Raw genomic sequence first — 15727 nt, 5'->3', positions numbered from 1 at the left:
GTTTAAAGACGACAAGGTGGATGTTCTGGAGGCCCAGTCAGAGTCCAGACCTCAATCCAAGTGAGAGTTTTAGCTGGACTTTAGCTGTTTACTAATGATCAGAGTGAAACCTGACAGAGTTTGAGAACTTTTGTAAATAAGAATGAAGTCAGACTGCAGCATCCAGATGTTCAGGTTGACTGAGCTCAACAGGGTTAATACAGCACAGCAGACGAAGGTGCTTCTATTAAACATGAACTTGAATGAGGTGAAAACTTTTCAAATCACTTGTTTTACGTTTTGTATTTTTGAGTAGCACTCTTTCAGTACCACAGCTGCTTCTACTCTGTGATTGCTGATCGTATTTTTTCCATAAATCACAACTTCTGACTACAAAAACGGCTGACTTAAATGATTCCAGACAAGTTTTGTCTTTACTAATAACCTCTGCAGTGTGAAGAAGACAGACCGTTAACTTTTACTCTGTTTTCTCTCCTTTGCTTCTGTTTGCAGAACACGATGAACCTTCCTCCAGACAAGGTGAAGATCCTCAGTCAGTACGACAACGAGAAGAAGTGGGACCTGATCTGTGACCAGGTGGATTATTGTTTCTAAACCGATGCTGCCAACACGCCCACACCTCTGTCACGCCAACTTATGATCAGTTCATCTTTTGTTGATGTTTTGTTTTGAATTTGTGCTCTTATAATTTCAGTAGATAACAAACCCTACTCCCAACAAGAACCACATTTTCAGCTTCAGATGTATTTATTTAGTCTAAAAATGCGCCACCAGGTTCACGCACGGTTCAGGAGACTTGAGGAGAAGCTCTGCGGCTCTATTTCAGTGTGTTGTAAGTGGGCCGACTACCAGCTCTGAGAAACCACTACAACCCTCTCAAACACACACGAGGAAGCTCATCAATATTGTACATCACCATAGCAACCGCGGGACGTCCATAACAACCGGCGTCCTGATGGGAGACTGACAGAAGACACCTGCCGCCGTCACACAGCGACTCGGTCGGCTTTTTATTCAGCAAACTGTTTCAATGAGCCGGCAGAACGTATGATTCAAGTGAAAGCGGCGCTGACGCAGCTGAGCCGAGCTCGACGAATCGTTTCAGGAGGCTCGTTAAGACGCAGCAGATTTGCATAAGAGACGCTGCGTAATCAGAGTGTCTGTTTGAGACCCGGCTGAGCTCTGCCCTCTCCGCAATCAGACGTGATTAGAGCTTTGTGTGTTTCTCTGCTTCTTCAGGAGCGATTTCAAGTGAAGAACCCGCCGTCGGCCTATTTGGACAAACTGAGGAGCTACGTGGATCACGGAGGAGTCAGTCGGAAGGTACAAGCTCACGTCTCAGCTCCAAGAATGAACTCAATCAAACCTCTTATCCACATTTTTATTGATAACATTTTACAGCTTTTTGTGGCCGGAATGAAAACAGCAGCATTTGTTTTACTATAGATAAACTGTTCAGTGAAGGAAGCAGTGACCCTGTTTGCTTTAGTTGTTGTATTACAGTTATTAAAAATGACGACACTGCTTTGACACCTCGATGCTCTCATACGTCACAGTTATAATTAGCTACAAATACGCAAAAATACCCACCAAAACCCAGATATCACAGGAAAGTATTAAGTCCTGCACAGGATAAACTTCACCTCTGTAAAACTATGTTGATATTTAAGTTTTAATTTAGTAGAAAATACACTGTATTATTAAAAAAACCTTCTGAACAGCTAGCACGAGTTAGCCACTGCTAACCTTGAATAAATCTACATTTACGTCCGTTTCTCGTTAACTGTTGTTCGTGTAAATCTAATTAAACTGAAATATCAGTCTGAAGGTTTATCCCATCAAATCCAATCATGCAGGCAGGAAGAGAAATGGCTAAAGCGGTCCGGCTAACCTAGCTAGCCATGCATGTCAATAGCTGCCATTTTAGCTTCTAACTCTTGGAAATACCCCGATTTGACATGATCACGATATTTTATATAGATCATATTTAGATGTTTTAACTTTACAATGATTTATTTTATGAATTAATTTCAGCGTACCGGCACAGGAACGCCAACACACAGCTAACCTTGGCTAATGCTAACTAGCCGAATGTAGCATGACAACAGATTAGTTTCTGAAAAGTAGATTTTTTGGGGGGAATATAAGCCACATTGAAGCATATACTGAACTCTATTAGTGTTTAATAATGTATTATTGGTGCTATATGACCACATAGTTAGCCTTAAATTTCACTGAGCAAAAAAAAAGTTCTAAAAGTGAATCAACAAGCAATAAAAAAACAAAACAAAACAAAAAACCTCAATCTGGCAAAATGTGATGTATCAGTTTAAAGTTCCACAGATACCACTTTAATATCTATATCCCTTACAGAAGGTCAGATAGTGTTTCTAAAAGCACACGGAGGAGATCTTTGTCTTCACTGAAGATACAGATGTTGAGACAAATCACTGCACAGAAATGAATCTTATATATTTTCTCATTAATTACCTGACTTCCTGCTTACCTTACATGTGTTTCCTCAGTTTAAGAGACGCGTCCAGGAGTCGACCCAGATCCTGAGAGAGCTGGAGATCTCCCTGAGGACCAATCACATCGGGTGAGTCCCGCTGCAGGTCGTGTTTGGGAGAAAAACTTCAAACTGCGTCAGAGGAGAGAATCTGAGGAAAAAACACAAATTAAACCGAGTTCAGTACGTTGGCTGGACATCACGGTGTGAAATGTGCACTGAAGGCTTTTGTACATACATGTAAACACAAGATCAACCGTTTTTAAACCCACAGCAGCATTACAGCAGTTTGTCATGTAAACGTGTAAAAATAAACTAAATATATACATAAGTCCTGTTGATACTGCATGGCTACTTCCACATACTTGCACATGAATATATTTTTTAAAACAAAGGTATTGCACAGATTCTTTCATAATTAGAAAAGGTGATGTCGCACAGGGTTTCCTAAATGTACACAATATCTATAATGTACAGGTTTAAATGTGCTGGTATTGCAATAAGTAATATTTGTACTTCTGTGCTTTCTTGACTGATGTTTGGGACAAGACGAGGAGGTTTTTCCGTCTCTAAGTCACGTATTTGCATTAGTTTTAGTTAAATAAGGCCAGTTTTGGATTCTTAAATGTCTCTGTTTTGCTCCTGCAGCTGGGCTCAGGAGTTCCTGAACGAGGAGAACCAGGGTTTGGACGTTCTTGTGGATTATTTGTCTGTCGCCCACAGCGCTGTCACGTAGGTATCAGCCCAGCTGTGTGTGTTTTATCTCTTTCCCTGTATTTAACAACCCAGCTCAGGAAGGTCATTAAAGTTCATTGCTTCAGTCTGATGGTGAACGCAGATTGTCCTCCTCGTGACTCTGATTCACAGGTATGACGTGGACGCTCTGGAGAACGGGACGCTGCCCACGGAAAAGGGCAAAAACGTGGATAAGTCAGTGGAGGATCTGAGCAGAAGTGCCAGTAACTCACCTACTCACAGTGCCTCGAAGGCCAGCAAGGCCTTCACAGTCAGGTACGGCCAGCACCGGACCGCGTGGGCTTTATGTTCTGGTGTACAAACACTCAGTTTCAGTGCAGTGGTGCAAGAACACCAACACACAGCTACTGTTGGCTGAAGCTAACAGATAATCCTGCTAAAGCTAACTAGCATTGTGTAATGTATTAGCAGTAGCGGCCATTTTTAGTTTCTGAAGTTTAAGCAACATTAAAACACATTTATATATATATTATGCATACACACACACACACACACACATATCCAAAGGGATCAATAACGTTTTATTTCTCTATTAATGTTAAATAATGTATATATTTGGCACTATATGAATATAATACAAACACTTTATTGATTTGTTGATGTTAGGGGATTGTGCTTTCCAGCTTTCCAGAACAAAAGCAAGAAAATTAAGTTAAATATCAAGTTTTTAGCAATCAAAGAATGACCTCACATGGATGCACATACGTGGACACCCAAGACTTCTCCCACATGTTGGAGTTCAGCAACTTATTTAAACCCCATTCACAGTAAAGGTCCTACTTTGAGCCCCTTTTGAATGTCTCATAGTGTCCCCAGTGTTTTTTACGTAGCTTGAAATACTTCAAACTGGTTCATGTCACCACTCCTGGTCCTTGTCCAGCTCTAAATGAGCTGAAATCCAATGAGCTGCTGCTGTCTCCGCCCCCTTCAGGAAGAAAACTCTCCATGTTTGTGTGAAAAACAGTTGACTGGGACTTTCTACTGCTTCCAGCTTTGTCCCTTGTGATTATTTGACGAGGAATTCTCTGAATTCACAGCACAGTTGGTGTTTTTAGCTTCTGTGTTTGGCTAATTTGTCAGCGTTGCATTTAAAATATCAATATTTTAGCCGTGAAGAACCACGAATTGGGAAAGTGTCTGAAGTGACTGCTGGTTAACATGTAATGTGAAGTCATGAGGTCGTACTTTTCCTGCTGTTTGACAGCAAAAACCGACAAATAGACAACAACAGCTTTACTGGGAATAAAGATAAAACATATATTTTTTAGACAATCGCTCCCAATCCCCTCCGTAAATTAAGTTATGAATGAAGGACTGAGGATGTCGCCACCGTGATGTCTCCTGTTGGTTTGTTTAGAAACCTTGAGTCTGAAATTTGGTTTGTTGTTTTTTTGAAACCAGACAAAATGTGTGAAAACTCATGAACTCAAGGCAGCTACGTCCTCAAACATCCTCCAATTTATCGTCCAGTTTCCTCTAAACGGGAATCTAATTTACGAAATTAGCATCATTCTGTATTGAGGAAGTCTTGAAACTAGTGATTGAGACCATAAATTTAACAGGAAAACGTTCACCGAGGCAACAAAACAACCGACTCCTGCACTCTGACTGCATTTTGCAACTCGAGGAGTCGCCCCCTGCTGGCTGTTAGAGGAACTTCTCACATCCATCTCGTATATACAGTCTGTGTTGAAGCCAAAAGTTCCCAACAATCTGTATGTTTAAACTTAATGCGTGATTATTATCCACAATTACAATTGAATTTTATTTTTGCTGCTTCAGCCTGAAAGTGAAAAGTCGTGTTTAGTCACATTAGCTCAAAAATAATGAGTCTCAGGAAGTAAAGCCGGTTGTTGGTGGTTCGATCTGAAGCTCCTGGATGGTGAGCGCCTCGGGTGGCAGCAAAACCAGAGAACTTTGTAAAGGTTAAACGAGCTGCTTACGATTCTGATATACAGGTTTTTAATGACTGTCGAAGAAATAAAACGACTGTAATGAGTTGTTGTGGGAGTGTTTCAGTGCTTAAACTACACCAGGTTCAAGTTTAACTGCGAGTTACTGGCTCGCAACGCCGCCAATGAACTCGTAGCTCGTGAGCAGACGCATGTTTGCCTTTAAAATCAGACGACTGCATTCCTCTCATAGCAAATACATAGAAATGTGGCTGTCGGCCTCTCGCTCAGAGTGTGAACGTGAGAAACGTCAGCAGGTGAAGAGACGCTGAAAATAGTCACAAGAGGGGCTTGATTGATGACTTCTCAGTGTTTTGGTGGGACGTGATGGTCGATGTGTGGATTGATTGTGTTGTAAACTCAGGAATAAATAATAATAAACTCAATGCAGCTGCTGTTCGTTAAGAGCAGGACTAAGAAGGGACGTTGATTCATCCACATTATGACAAATTATTGTTAAAAACACTAAGAAAAGGAACTAAAGTCGTAAATAATTCTGGGATTTTTGTTCCTACCGGTACGCTGTCACAGTTTAGGAGGTAAATTATTAAATGATGCTCGACGTGATGTTAAAAATATCTCCAAACGTCCTATTTTTACCTCAGTGAACTCTGCAGACACCGAGCAGGTAATAATAAACACGTCTTAGTGCAGCTTTGATTTGTCTCTGAACCAGAAAAGCCCTGAGGAGCTCTCGAGTCGTGAGCCAGAAGGACGACGTTCATCTCTGCATCATGTGTTTACGTGCCATCATGAACTACCAGGTATTTACGGCCGCCTGCTCGCCAGGTTTTTACGGTTTATTGCGTTCTGTGCTCGTTATGTCGATGCTGTGGAAATTCGTCTCCACAGGGCGCAGAAACAAACCATCAAACGTCAAGTTATGTTACGACTTCATAACGACAAACTTTCTCTTCCTTTCATTCCAGCTGATTAGATTTTTAATTACAGGCATCAAATCAAGTTTTTTTTTCTCCCAAGAGACACAAAATCATAAGTTTGACTTGTTTTTTTTTCCAAATTAGGGGACATTAAATCCAAATTATAATTTCTAAGTCAAATGATGTTTTTCTGAGACGTGAGTTAAAAGTTATATTTTTGGGTCGAATCACTTATAATAATTAAGGCAAATGACGTCCTAATTATGAATTTAAAAACAGATGTTCTATGTTTTTTGTTATTTTACAAAACAAATAAAGAACTTTCGTTTTTTAGATTGAGAGCCAGATTAAATTTAGATTAGGATTTTCTAAGTGGAATCACTTCTAATCAGGTGAATAATGTCATTAATATGAGGCAAACACATGTTGTCCATGTTGACATTATTAGACAAAGTCAAAATCTAGATTTGAATTTAAAACAAATTAAGAACTTTGACTTTCATTTTCCACATTTTGGGTCCATTAAGTTTAAAATTCAGATTTTCACCATCAAAGTCCAAATTTCAGAGTTTGATTAAACAGTTTCACTAATTCATAAGTATGAGGTCATAAGTTTGACTTAAAATATCTAAATATTGACTTATTGTTAGAATATTGAATTATTTCACTTGATTTTTAAGTTGAACTTTTACTAAAGTGCTTCATGCTGCATGTTTATTTCTGTTGTTTGTAATATTTCAATCTAACAAATGAGCAGATTGTTGTCGTTTAATAACAATGTGAGAAATGTAAAGAAATTACATTGATTAGACGTTACAAAGAGGTTACGGAGTAAAACATAAACTACAAGGACAGATAAAAGATACAGACACAGAAACACGTACAAAGAACACGAGTCGACGGCGTTTTAAACGTGACTCTTCTGGTTTTTGTTTTCCAGTCGGGGTTCAACCAGGTGATGAAACATCCCTGCTGTGTCAACGAGATCACGCTGAGCCTCCACGACAGAAACCCCAGGTACTGCCGACACGACACAACTCCACAGAGTTCAGCAGAACTCGTTATTAACGCCTTCGTTAATGTAGAAATCCTCCAGATCAGGAGTGAAGTCAGTCTAAGTGCTAATATCACACACTAATGAGAACCTTTGATCCAGACCTGTCGGCAGGTTTTGGGTTCAGAGGGTTTTTTTTCAAAATGTTAAAACGAAACGAAAATAATTAGAAGGAAAATCTTCACACTGGAAACCTGCCGTCATGAAATATTTAGAAACTTTAAATAAAAAACGTCTCATTTTCAACATTTTCCTGCAGACGAAGCAACCGACTGTTCCAGCTGTGCTTGTTTCTAACTTGTGTGTTTTTCATGCTAACGTCTTAATTTGTAAAGTAACTGAGTAACGCACAAGTACTGGAGTAAATGTACTCAGTTACTTTCCAGCCGTGACCTAAATGTGCTTCCATCGTTGCTCTCAGGACCAAAGCTCTGGTGCTGGAGCTGCTGGCGGCCGTCTGCTTGGTCAGAGGAGGTCATGACATCATCCTCTCCGCCTTCGACAACTTCAAGGAGGTGAGACGACGGTTGCCGTGGTGACCGGCAGCCATTTACAACACAGTCGTGAATCTGTTCGGCAGCCGGTTTACGGAAGTTTGAGCGTCTCGGGGTTGAACTCGATTTAATCAAACGCCAGCTTTCACGTGTGAAACGAGGCTGAAGATACGCAGAAGGTTTCACACTTTCAAAGAGTTGGACCGATTTAAGCGTGACTCGTGAAAACATCTTGTTTCTTTGATTTCTTCCTGTAAATTAATTTCTTTGATCAAACCCACAAAACAAAAATAAATAAAAGTGATGAAAAATGATGCTCAACACGTTTAGAATATTCATATTTTGGGTTTTAATCTCCCCAAAAAATCAAGAAAGATCCTCCAGCTGGACTTAAATGGGGCTGAAGTAAGTTTAATTAATGCCAAGTTGTTATTAATTACGATTTAACCTTTAGAGGGAATGTGATTGGTTGATTCGTACATTATTAATGTATTTATGATTTACTCCTTAAAATTGTTCTTGTTTTATGTAACGCTTTGTTCATTTACTGTTTATATCCATTTATGGTTATTCAAAGTGCCCCACAGGCAAACGATATACAAATTAAATTAACTAAAATAGAAATTAGAAACAGTGGACAGAAGTTGATTAGAGTGCACAAAGATTTATCGAATAATTAAAAGTGATTAAAACAGCTTACAAAAAAGACAAGATAATAATAATAACAATAGTAATAATAATAATAATAATAATAATAATAATAACAAAGGAAATAAATTATTTAAAATGAAGTGAGTGTAAGTGCAGGTAAGCTGAATAATTCTTTATTTTCCACAAAGCTCTACAAAACCCTTCTTTCCTACCCGACCGTACAGACTTTTATGTCCGCTGTGTGTTTCCAGCATCAGTCGGGATGACTCAGCGGCACTCAGACAGTATTTTAAACCTGAAGCCTGACGTAGTTCAGGGTCGCAGCGTTCCACCGACTCCTTTAATGCAGGTTTAGGGGGAACCCAGAACAAACGGCCCCGACAGCTGCTCCATCCAGCTGTTCCGCCACCAGACGACACCGACCCAGGAGGCGGAAATATGCGACACACGTGTCGGGTCGCCTCTGACCCTCCTCGGCCCGAGAAGGCGGCAACTGTTGCCTCCTGCAGACAGACGTGAACCTGAACTACGTGGGTTTATTATTAGTCACGTCAGAAAGCTGCCCCGCAACCTCCTTCTAATTCTGGCTCCAGATCCAGAAGCACTTTTAACAGCATTTAACGAGACCCAACGGCTGCTTTAGTGCCGTTTTACTATTAAATATGATTAATCATTGAATGCAAGTGTTGACGTTTGAGTCAGACCTTCGGCACAGTGTGGGTTTACTCAGGAGGAGCATGAATGTGGTTTTAATTTGCTCACCTGAATGTAAACGCTCTTAAATTCAAATTCCCTTCGTCTTGGACAAATGAACACCATAAACTGATGCATAAAAGGAATAAATTTGGTTTTGCGTGACTTCAGAATGCAGGAAGTGACGTGTTCATGTGTCCTCACTGTTATTTAAATGCAGTAAAGGGAGTCAATAACTGGACTGTCATCCAAGAACAAAGGGTTTGGTCCAGAGTGGGGGGGCGTTGTTTTCAGGTGTAGTGTTCAGTGTTTCATATTGGTCATTGTTTGGTTGGTTTAGGCTCCAAAACTACTTGTATTACATCAACCGCATGTTAAAAGACGAAATTCTACATCAAACTACTTCCTCATTCATTTGGACGATGAGTCACGTGACGAAAACAACGTTTTTAGTTGAACTGCAGGAAGTGTTTCCACACAAACAGACCGGCTCAATACAATGACAGTGAGCAGAGGAGCGAGTTGTTGACGATACACTCGGCACGGTGAAGCATGAGCAGAGTTTGTAGGAATGGAAGGAGTCAAATATCTTTAGTGTGTAAAAGTGTTGTATGTGTTAAGTTTGGTCAGTTTTTGATGTTTTCTTTGTAACGTGAACACAAACTCCATAAACTGCTGCTTATTTCCACAACTAGCGAGCATGGAGGAGCGCTGGCACTCATTTAGAGTTTGTGTCCAGCTGATGAACACAGGTACAATATTTAGCTCTGGTTTTGGAGCACATGCTGCTCTTTAGCTGCTAAACGCTCCACTTTGTTCACCAGCTAGCTTCTAACTGCGTCTGTCTGCCGTTTGCTGCTCAGTCGGTCGTGTTAAGTGGCGTATTAGAGAATTATCTCTGAGAAATGGCACCAAGGGAGCAGAGAGAGTGACGGAAAGTGGTGAAGTTCAAGGTGGCCTGCTAAACAATGAGCTGAAGGTCTTTATAAAGTGTTGGGAGAGACCTTCAGCGTGGTGAAACACCTTTCAGAGGAGAGTGAAGGAAGCAGTTTGTAGAGACGTAAATAGTAAAACATCTATAATGTGTGGAGCTACTGTTTATTCTAGTAGTGATAACACCTGAGGACACGTGTTGATTCCAGGTTGTTTTCACTGTTTGGAATAAAAAATAAATTGAACTTTTTTTGTCTTTGTTTCCTGATTTATGGCAGAGTCCTGCTGCACCGAAGGCAGCTGCTGGAGTTTGAACAGAGGTGCAGGACTTTCTGTTGCAGTAAAAAATGAAAAGGAGCAAAAGACGCCCAGAAACTGCTTGTTGGGTCAATAAAGCAAAAAGAATGAAGTGATGAATTAAAACTTCTCCATTAGTACGAACCAGACTGTCTGGCATCACCGTCCCTCTGCTGCCAGAGTAAAGCAGCATCAGGTGCCACAGCAGAGACTCCAGTATCACTGCGAGCGCCGCATGTTTTGCTGCAGCAGCAGCGAGTGTGTGGGCAAGTCGGAGGAAGATGTAGAGAGCGATAGAGGCGGTAACGTGGAGGCCGGCGGGCCCAGAGCCAGCAGCTGGTTCATGTGTCCCTCAGCAGCAGCCTTTGTTTTGGCTTGTGCAGCCGTCAGGTTGCAGCGCTGCATTATTTAGTGGACATGAGTGGGCAAAAAGGGGAAGGCAGGGCAGAACACGACAACCGGGGAGACGGGGAATCTGCTGAGGAAAACACAATTACACCACCGTCGCCACATTTTCTGGGTTTCACTCCCAACAAACATGTGACACGGCGGCGCTCGGGGAAAACACGAAGCCTTGTTTGCTCCTGCAGAAGGAATCACGCCGGTTTCATTACAGTCATTGTTCTTTCTGTTTGTCCCAGTCTTCTCTGCAAACAAACTCCGTGCGCGCTGCTGTTTAATTAGATTGTATGTTTGCTGAGGTATTTATGAAAGCCGCTGCGTGACCTGAGCAGCAGAGCAGAGTGGATGATGTGTGTGAACACACTGCCCCCATGTGTGCACTCACCAGTAAACCATCAGCAGCAGGTCCTGAAGCCTTCGCCTACATTTACCAGAGATGACCACCGAGCCTATAAAAACAAGAACCAGCAGCTTTGTGGTGATTCATTTCAACCATCTGTTGTTGTTTTTCAGGTTTGTGGAGAGAAAAGCAGGTTCGAGAAGCTCATGGAATATTTCCGCAATGAAGACAGCAACATCGACTTCATGGTGAGGATTCGTTCACTTATATGCACAAAAAACACACATTTCACTGTGTTACTGTGACCAACAGTCACTTGACAAACACTGGATCAATATCATCACTGCAGCATGGCTCAGAGACAGTGGACAGAGGAGTAGGTTGTTGGATACAGTCAGCTGATGGTGGAACATCTGTCTGGAGTTGTGTGAAAGATGTTCAAGAGGCTTTTTTTTTTTTTTCCGGCCACATGTTTATATAGTTTGTGCAGTGAAACGCAAAGTGCCTGTCCTCAAGGCTGTGCAACAACAAGAAGACATCATAAAAGAACAAATCTTCAGAAAATTAGAAAAAAAAAATGTCACTGTTTGTCCAGGCTGTAAAAATATAAACAGGAATATCTATAGCGTGTAGAACCAGCATCATCTCAGCGCTGCTAGCAACACATGTTGATGAATTATTTAAAGACATTCAACTTTTTTTTTTTAAAGCTTTACGGTTTTCTAACTGATGTATACCGACGTAGAAGACCTCTCTGTCCTTCTAGTCGTGGTTGTTCTGTTTCCATAGAATACACAATATGCCCAAAAGTATGTGGACACCAAAACACCAAGACACCTGAACACGAGCGTTAAACACTTCAGTTTGCTGTTGGAACCAGATTTTATGCCTGAAAACTGTGTCGGTAAAAGTAAAAACATTATTAAAAGCTCAGAATAAATGAAAACTGAAGTAAAACCAGGATTTCAGCTAAAATTAGGTTCAAACAATCTGAACTCTAAAAACTCAAGGAGAGAAAACTCAAAAATTCTCACAAATTATAAGAACAGAAAGAGAAAATTAAAGTTGAAATAAACTACAAACCTGAAACCAACATTTTCTTTAACAGGTGTGACCAATACTGCTAAAAGAAATAGTGACACTACATGATATAGATATTTAAGTACTTAACGTTTGTCTCCAAACTGCTCATCATCTCTCCAGAGATGTTCCACCATCAGCTGAATGTATCGTCCAACAACCTGCTCCTCTGTTTCTGAGCCATGCTGCATTTATTTATTGATCCAGTAGGTTTCATTTTGCTCTTTTTTAATCTCTGAATGTGAATTTCAGTCACGGTGGTCTAGTGGTTTAGTGGCTTCTCGTTGTACTGAGGAGCCACGTTATGGTTTTTACAGAATACGATCAGAGCAAACTGTTCATTTTTGGTGCGTTTTTAACTAAAATGTGTAAAATAAAGTGATTTTAATGAAATATAAGCTTAGATTTGGTCGTTTTTTTGTTCCTGCTGAAACAGCATGTCACAACAGATTCATAACATGTGAATATGACAGTACTTCCTGTTTCTATCAGTTCTGGCTCTGGGTGTAATTTAAAAGTAAAATCTGTCCTCAGACGTCCTGGGAGTCGGTGTAAGCAGGAGCCTTGTGCTCATGTGTCGTGGTTCTAATTAAAAACTTGGCAGCTTCGGCTTGTAGTCGAGGCTGCTGCATGTGAAACAGGTTCAGTGTTTCCTCCGTTTGTCCACCAGGTGGCCTGCATGCAGTTCATCAACATCGTGGTTCACTCAGTAGAAAACATGAACTTCAGAGTTCACCTGCAGCACGAGTTCACTCAGCACGGACTGGACGACTACCTGGAGGCAAGTCCACCCACTGAGCCTGTAGATGTTGTATTTATGACAGAGTGGAGACTCCCTACCTGCACGAGGATTTATATATGTTTCTGATCTGTTCTGTCCTGTGTGTAGAAGCTGAAGTTCACAGAGAGCGACAGGCTGCTGGTGCAGATTCAGGCCTACCTGGACAATGTGTTCGACGTCGGGGCTCTACTGGAGGACGCAGAAACCAAGAACGCTCTGCTGGAACACATGGAGGAGCTGCAGGAACACAACACACAGGTGGATACACAACACACACACAAACCACAACACACTGACTACAGCCTGACTTCATGTCCACGTGGCATATTGTCCATATCTGCTGTAGCTCTAAACCAGCGGATGGATATGCAGGTTGTTCGGTCAGACATAGTCGCCTCAGGTAGAGATTTATGATACAGTAAAACGTCCACTCCAGGCTGCTAAATTCTGTCCCTTTAACAAACGTTTATTATGCTTCATGCAAAAATCTACTTCTTTGGAAGGTTGCCTCAAAAAATGCAGTTCTGACTCTTTATTCCCTAAAATCTCTAAACGGAGGTGGAGGCTGCACAGTTAGCTTAGCAACACAGCAGCCGCCTGAATCAGAAACATGTAGACTGAAATAAAACAGAAGCATCTTTTATTTACCATTTTCCTTGTTTCCTGTATTCAAACTAGTTGATGTCTTGGTCATGTTGGAGTTTTTGTTTCTTGCAAATGATGCAAAAACTGATCATAACGAGAGAAACAGATTCTCCAACTGCAAAAAGCAAAGAACGAAACAAGATAAACTAGTGGTGCTAAAGCTAACTAGCTTAGCTTAGCTTAGCAGCGTAGCAGTAACTTCCAGCTCTGCAGCCTCTGACTGGGAAGTTTCACATTTTTATTTGATTTAGCTACTAAATTATTTTCTAAAATGAGCAATAAGTGAAGGTTTTACACATCAGCTGCACAGTTCAGATAAAAGCCTTCAGACTTTACATCATGTTTTCTCATCATCACTGTCTGTGAAGATCCTCAGTCATCCAGCTCATGGTTGTTCTGGTAGTTTAGTCATAGCAGCTGGACTCGCTTAAGACGTTTCATCCAAGAGGCTTCATCAGCTCTGACTGACTAGTTGGGAGTTCCAGATATCCTTCAGGAGCCGTTAACACCTGAGTTTCAGTTAACGGGGGGGAGGAGCAACCAGCCCCCAATCTGGAACCCCAACTCGTCTGATGAAGCCTCTTGGATGAAACGTCTTCAAGGAACTCAAGCGAGTCCAGCTGCTACGATTAAACTATGAGAAGATTCATCATCACTGTGTCTCTTGTTGCTGCTCTTTGTGTAGAAACATGCATGAACACTTTGCTCTGTCCTCACAGCTGAACAGCAGACTTCAGGAGAGCGAGAGGGAGGCGATGGAGAAAGTGTCCGACTTGGAGAAGAAGCTCATTCAGACCACCAAAGAAGTGGAGCTGCTCAAGGTAGAGAACAGTTTACCTGCCGAACTGAAAGAAGATAGAAGGAAACTAGGGTGTTAGAACCCACTTCAGGTCCATTAAAGTTACGATAATGAAGCACTGAAGGGGTTTAGCCAGCAGCGGGCGCCGTGACAAAGACTTCTGAGACGCTTAATGACCTCCGACCAAAACTCGAGTGTAAGACAAACTGCAGTCCACCAGGACGCTGTTCTTGGGCTTCATTTGCAGTTATAACAGAACTTGTACAACCTAAACCTTGTGTCTGTTGACGAAAACTTAAATATCAGCACAACAAATGTCCACTGATTCAATGTGTCATATGAATGATGCTACGCTGCACAGTGTAGATTTAAATAGTGGTTAAAAACTTCACAGTGGAAGGAAAACACACACTCAGGTAGAAAAGCTTGACTTTACTGGGACGCTGGTGACAAACAAGCATTGATCACCAAGTGTCTGGTATTTGTTTTTTAGTGTTCTCAACATATAAAGAGAAAAAAGCCTGATGAGTGCTGCTGTTATTTATTCTATTCACTGCACCAAATTGAATATTTTCTTTTTAAAGAAAACCCATTTTAGGTCATCTTTCATCTGGAGTTTATGTAGAAAAGCAAACAGTGAAATCACAGTGGCTCTGACTCGCTCTGTCACCAGCGTCCGTCTGTCTTTGTGCGCCACATTATGTAAGCGTATAGAAAGTTGATGGTAGCATCGCTGCTTCTCCATATGTAGGAGATGATCTGATGAGATTATGAAGCACCTTTCTGCATAAATCTGCATGTTAATGAGCTAAAACAGCTTTCTCATAAACAGTTTTAACTCCTTGACTCTTCTCGCTAACAAGTTCAAATTGACACCAGATGTGCAGCGGGCACAGATAAATGTGTTGGTATAAAAAAAAAAAAACACTGCGATGATGGAGCTAATGAGCTTAATTAGGAGGAAGCTCGCTGTTCTCGTGAACGCGAGAGTTCCAGATAAACAGACAGCACAAGCCTCATACTTTACACTTAGATGTTGTGATTGGATTTCGTTGTTACCGGCTGCATAAATTAGCATATTAATGAGTTTTTTAATGTACCGGTGCCGCGAACATAAAGACAATCTGATTATATAATGCAACAAGCAAGACACTCTTCATCTTCTCATGAAGCAGAATCTGATCATTACTGGAACTGAAATCGTGAGCGCTCGTGGCTTCAAGAGAAAGTTTTAGAGAAGAATCTAGAAGATGTAATTATTGTTTTTTAAGAATAAAGGCGTGTGCCGAGTGGGACAGTTCACAACTCAAAACTAAACTTGTGGATTAAAGTTTAGGAATACAAATGTGTATTCCACTTTAACCCCCTTAATATTTAAATTTCACTATATTAACATCTTGTTCTTTTCACTACATTTATCTTTCATTTACAAATGACAGCATCCACAGAATCAAACTATA

The 15727-nt window shown here is 41.0% G+C and overlaps 1 protein-coding gene across 1 annotated transcript in view; it reads left to right on the top strand.

Annotated features, from left to right (window-relative positions):
- The window catches only part of LOC103367392 (formin-like protein 1), a 43940-nt gene that overhangs the window by 14809 nt on the left and 13404 nt on the right, over positions 1 to 15727 (top strand). The window contains exons 2-13 of the mRNA XM_008295398.1: positions 493 to 576; positions 1240 to 1323; positions 2526 to 2599; positions 3158 to 3241; positions 3377 to 3520; positions 5894 to 5981; positions 7039 to 7115; positions 7574 to 7667; positions 11136 to 11210; positions 12713 to 12823; positions 12932 to 13081; positions 14188 to 14289. Coding sequence (XP_008293620.1) covers positions 493 to 576; positions 1240 to 1323; positions 2526 to 2599; positions 3158 to 3241; positions 3377 to 3520; positions 5894 to 5981; positions 7039 to 7115; positions 7574 to 7667; positions 11136 to 11210; positions 12713 to 12823; positions 12932 to 13081; positions 14188 to 14289 — 1167 coding nt within the window. The remainder of the gene's footprint in view (positions 1 to 492; positions 577 to 1239; positions 1324 to 2525; positions 2600 to 3157; positions 3242 to 3376; positions 3521 to 5893; positions 5982 to 7038; positions 7116 to 7573; positions 7668 to 11135; positions 11211 to 12712; positions 12824 to 12931; positions 13082 to 14187; positions 14290 to 15727) is intronic.

The sequence above is a fragment of the Stegastes partitus genome, unplaced genomic scaffold, assembly GCF_000690725.1.
Source record: "Stegastes partitus isolate 25-593 unplaced genomic scaffold, Stegastes_partitus-1.0.2 Scaffold1043, whole genome shotgun sequence".
Classification (NCBI taxonomy): Eukaryota; Metazoa; Chordata; class Actinopteri; family Pomacentridae; genus Stegastes; species Stegastes partitus.
Note: the sequence above shows the minus strand (reverse complement) of the source record. Positions and strands in the feature narration are given on the sequence as shown.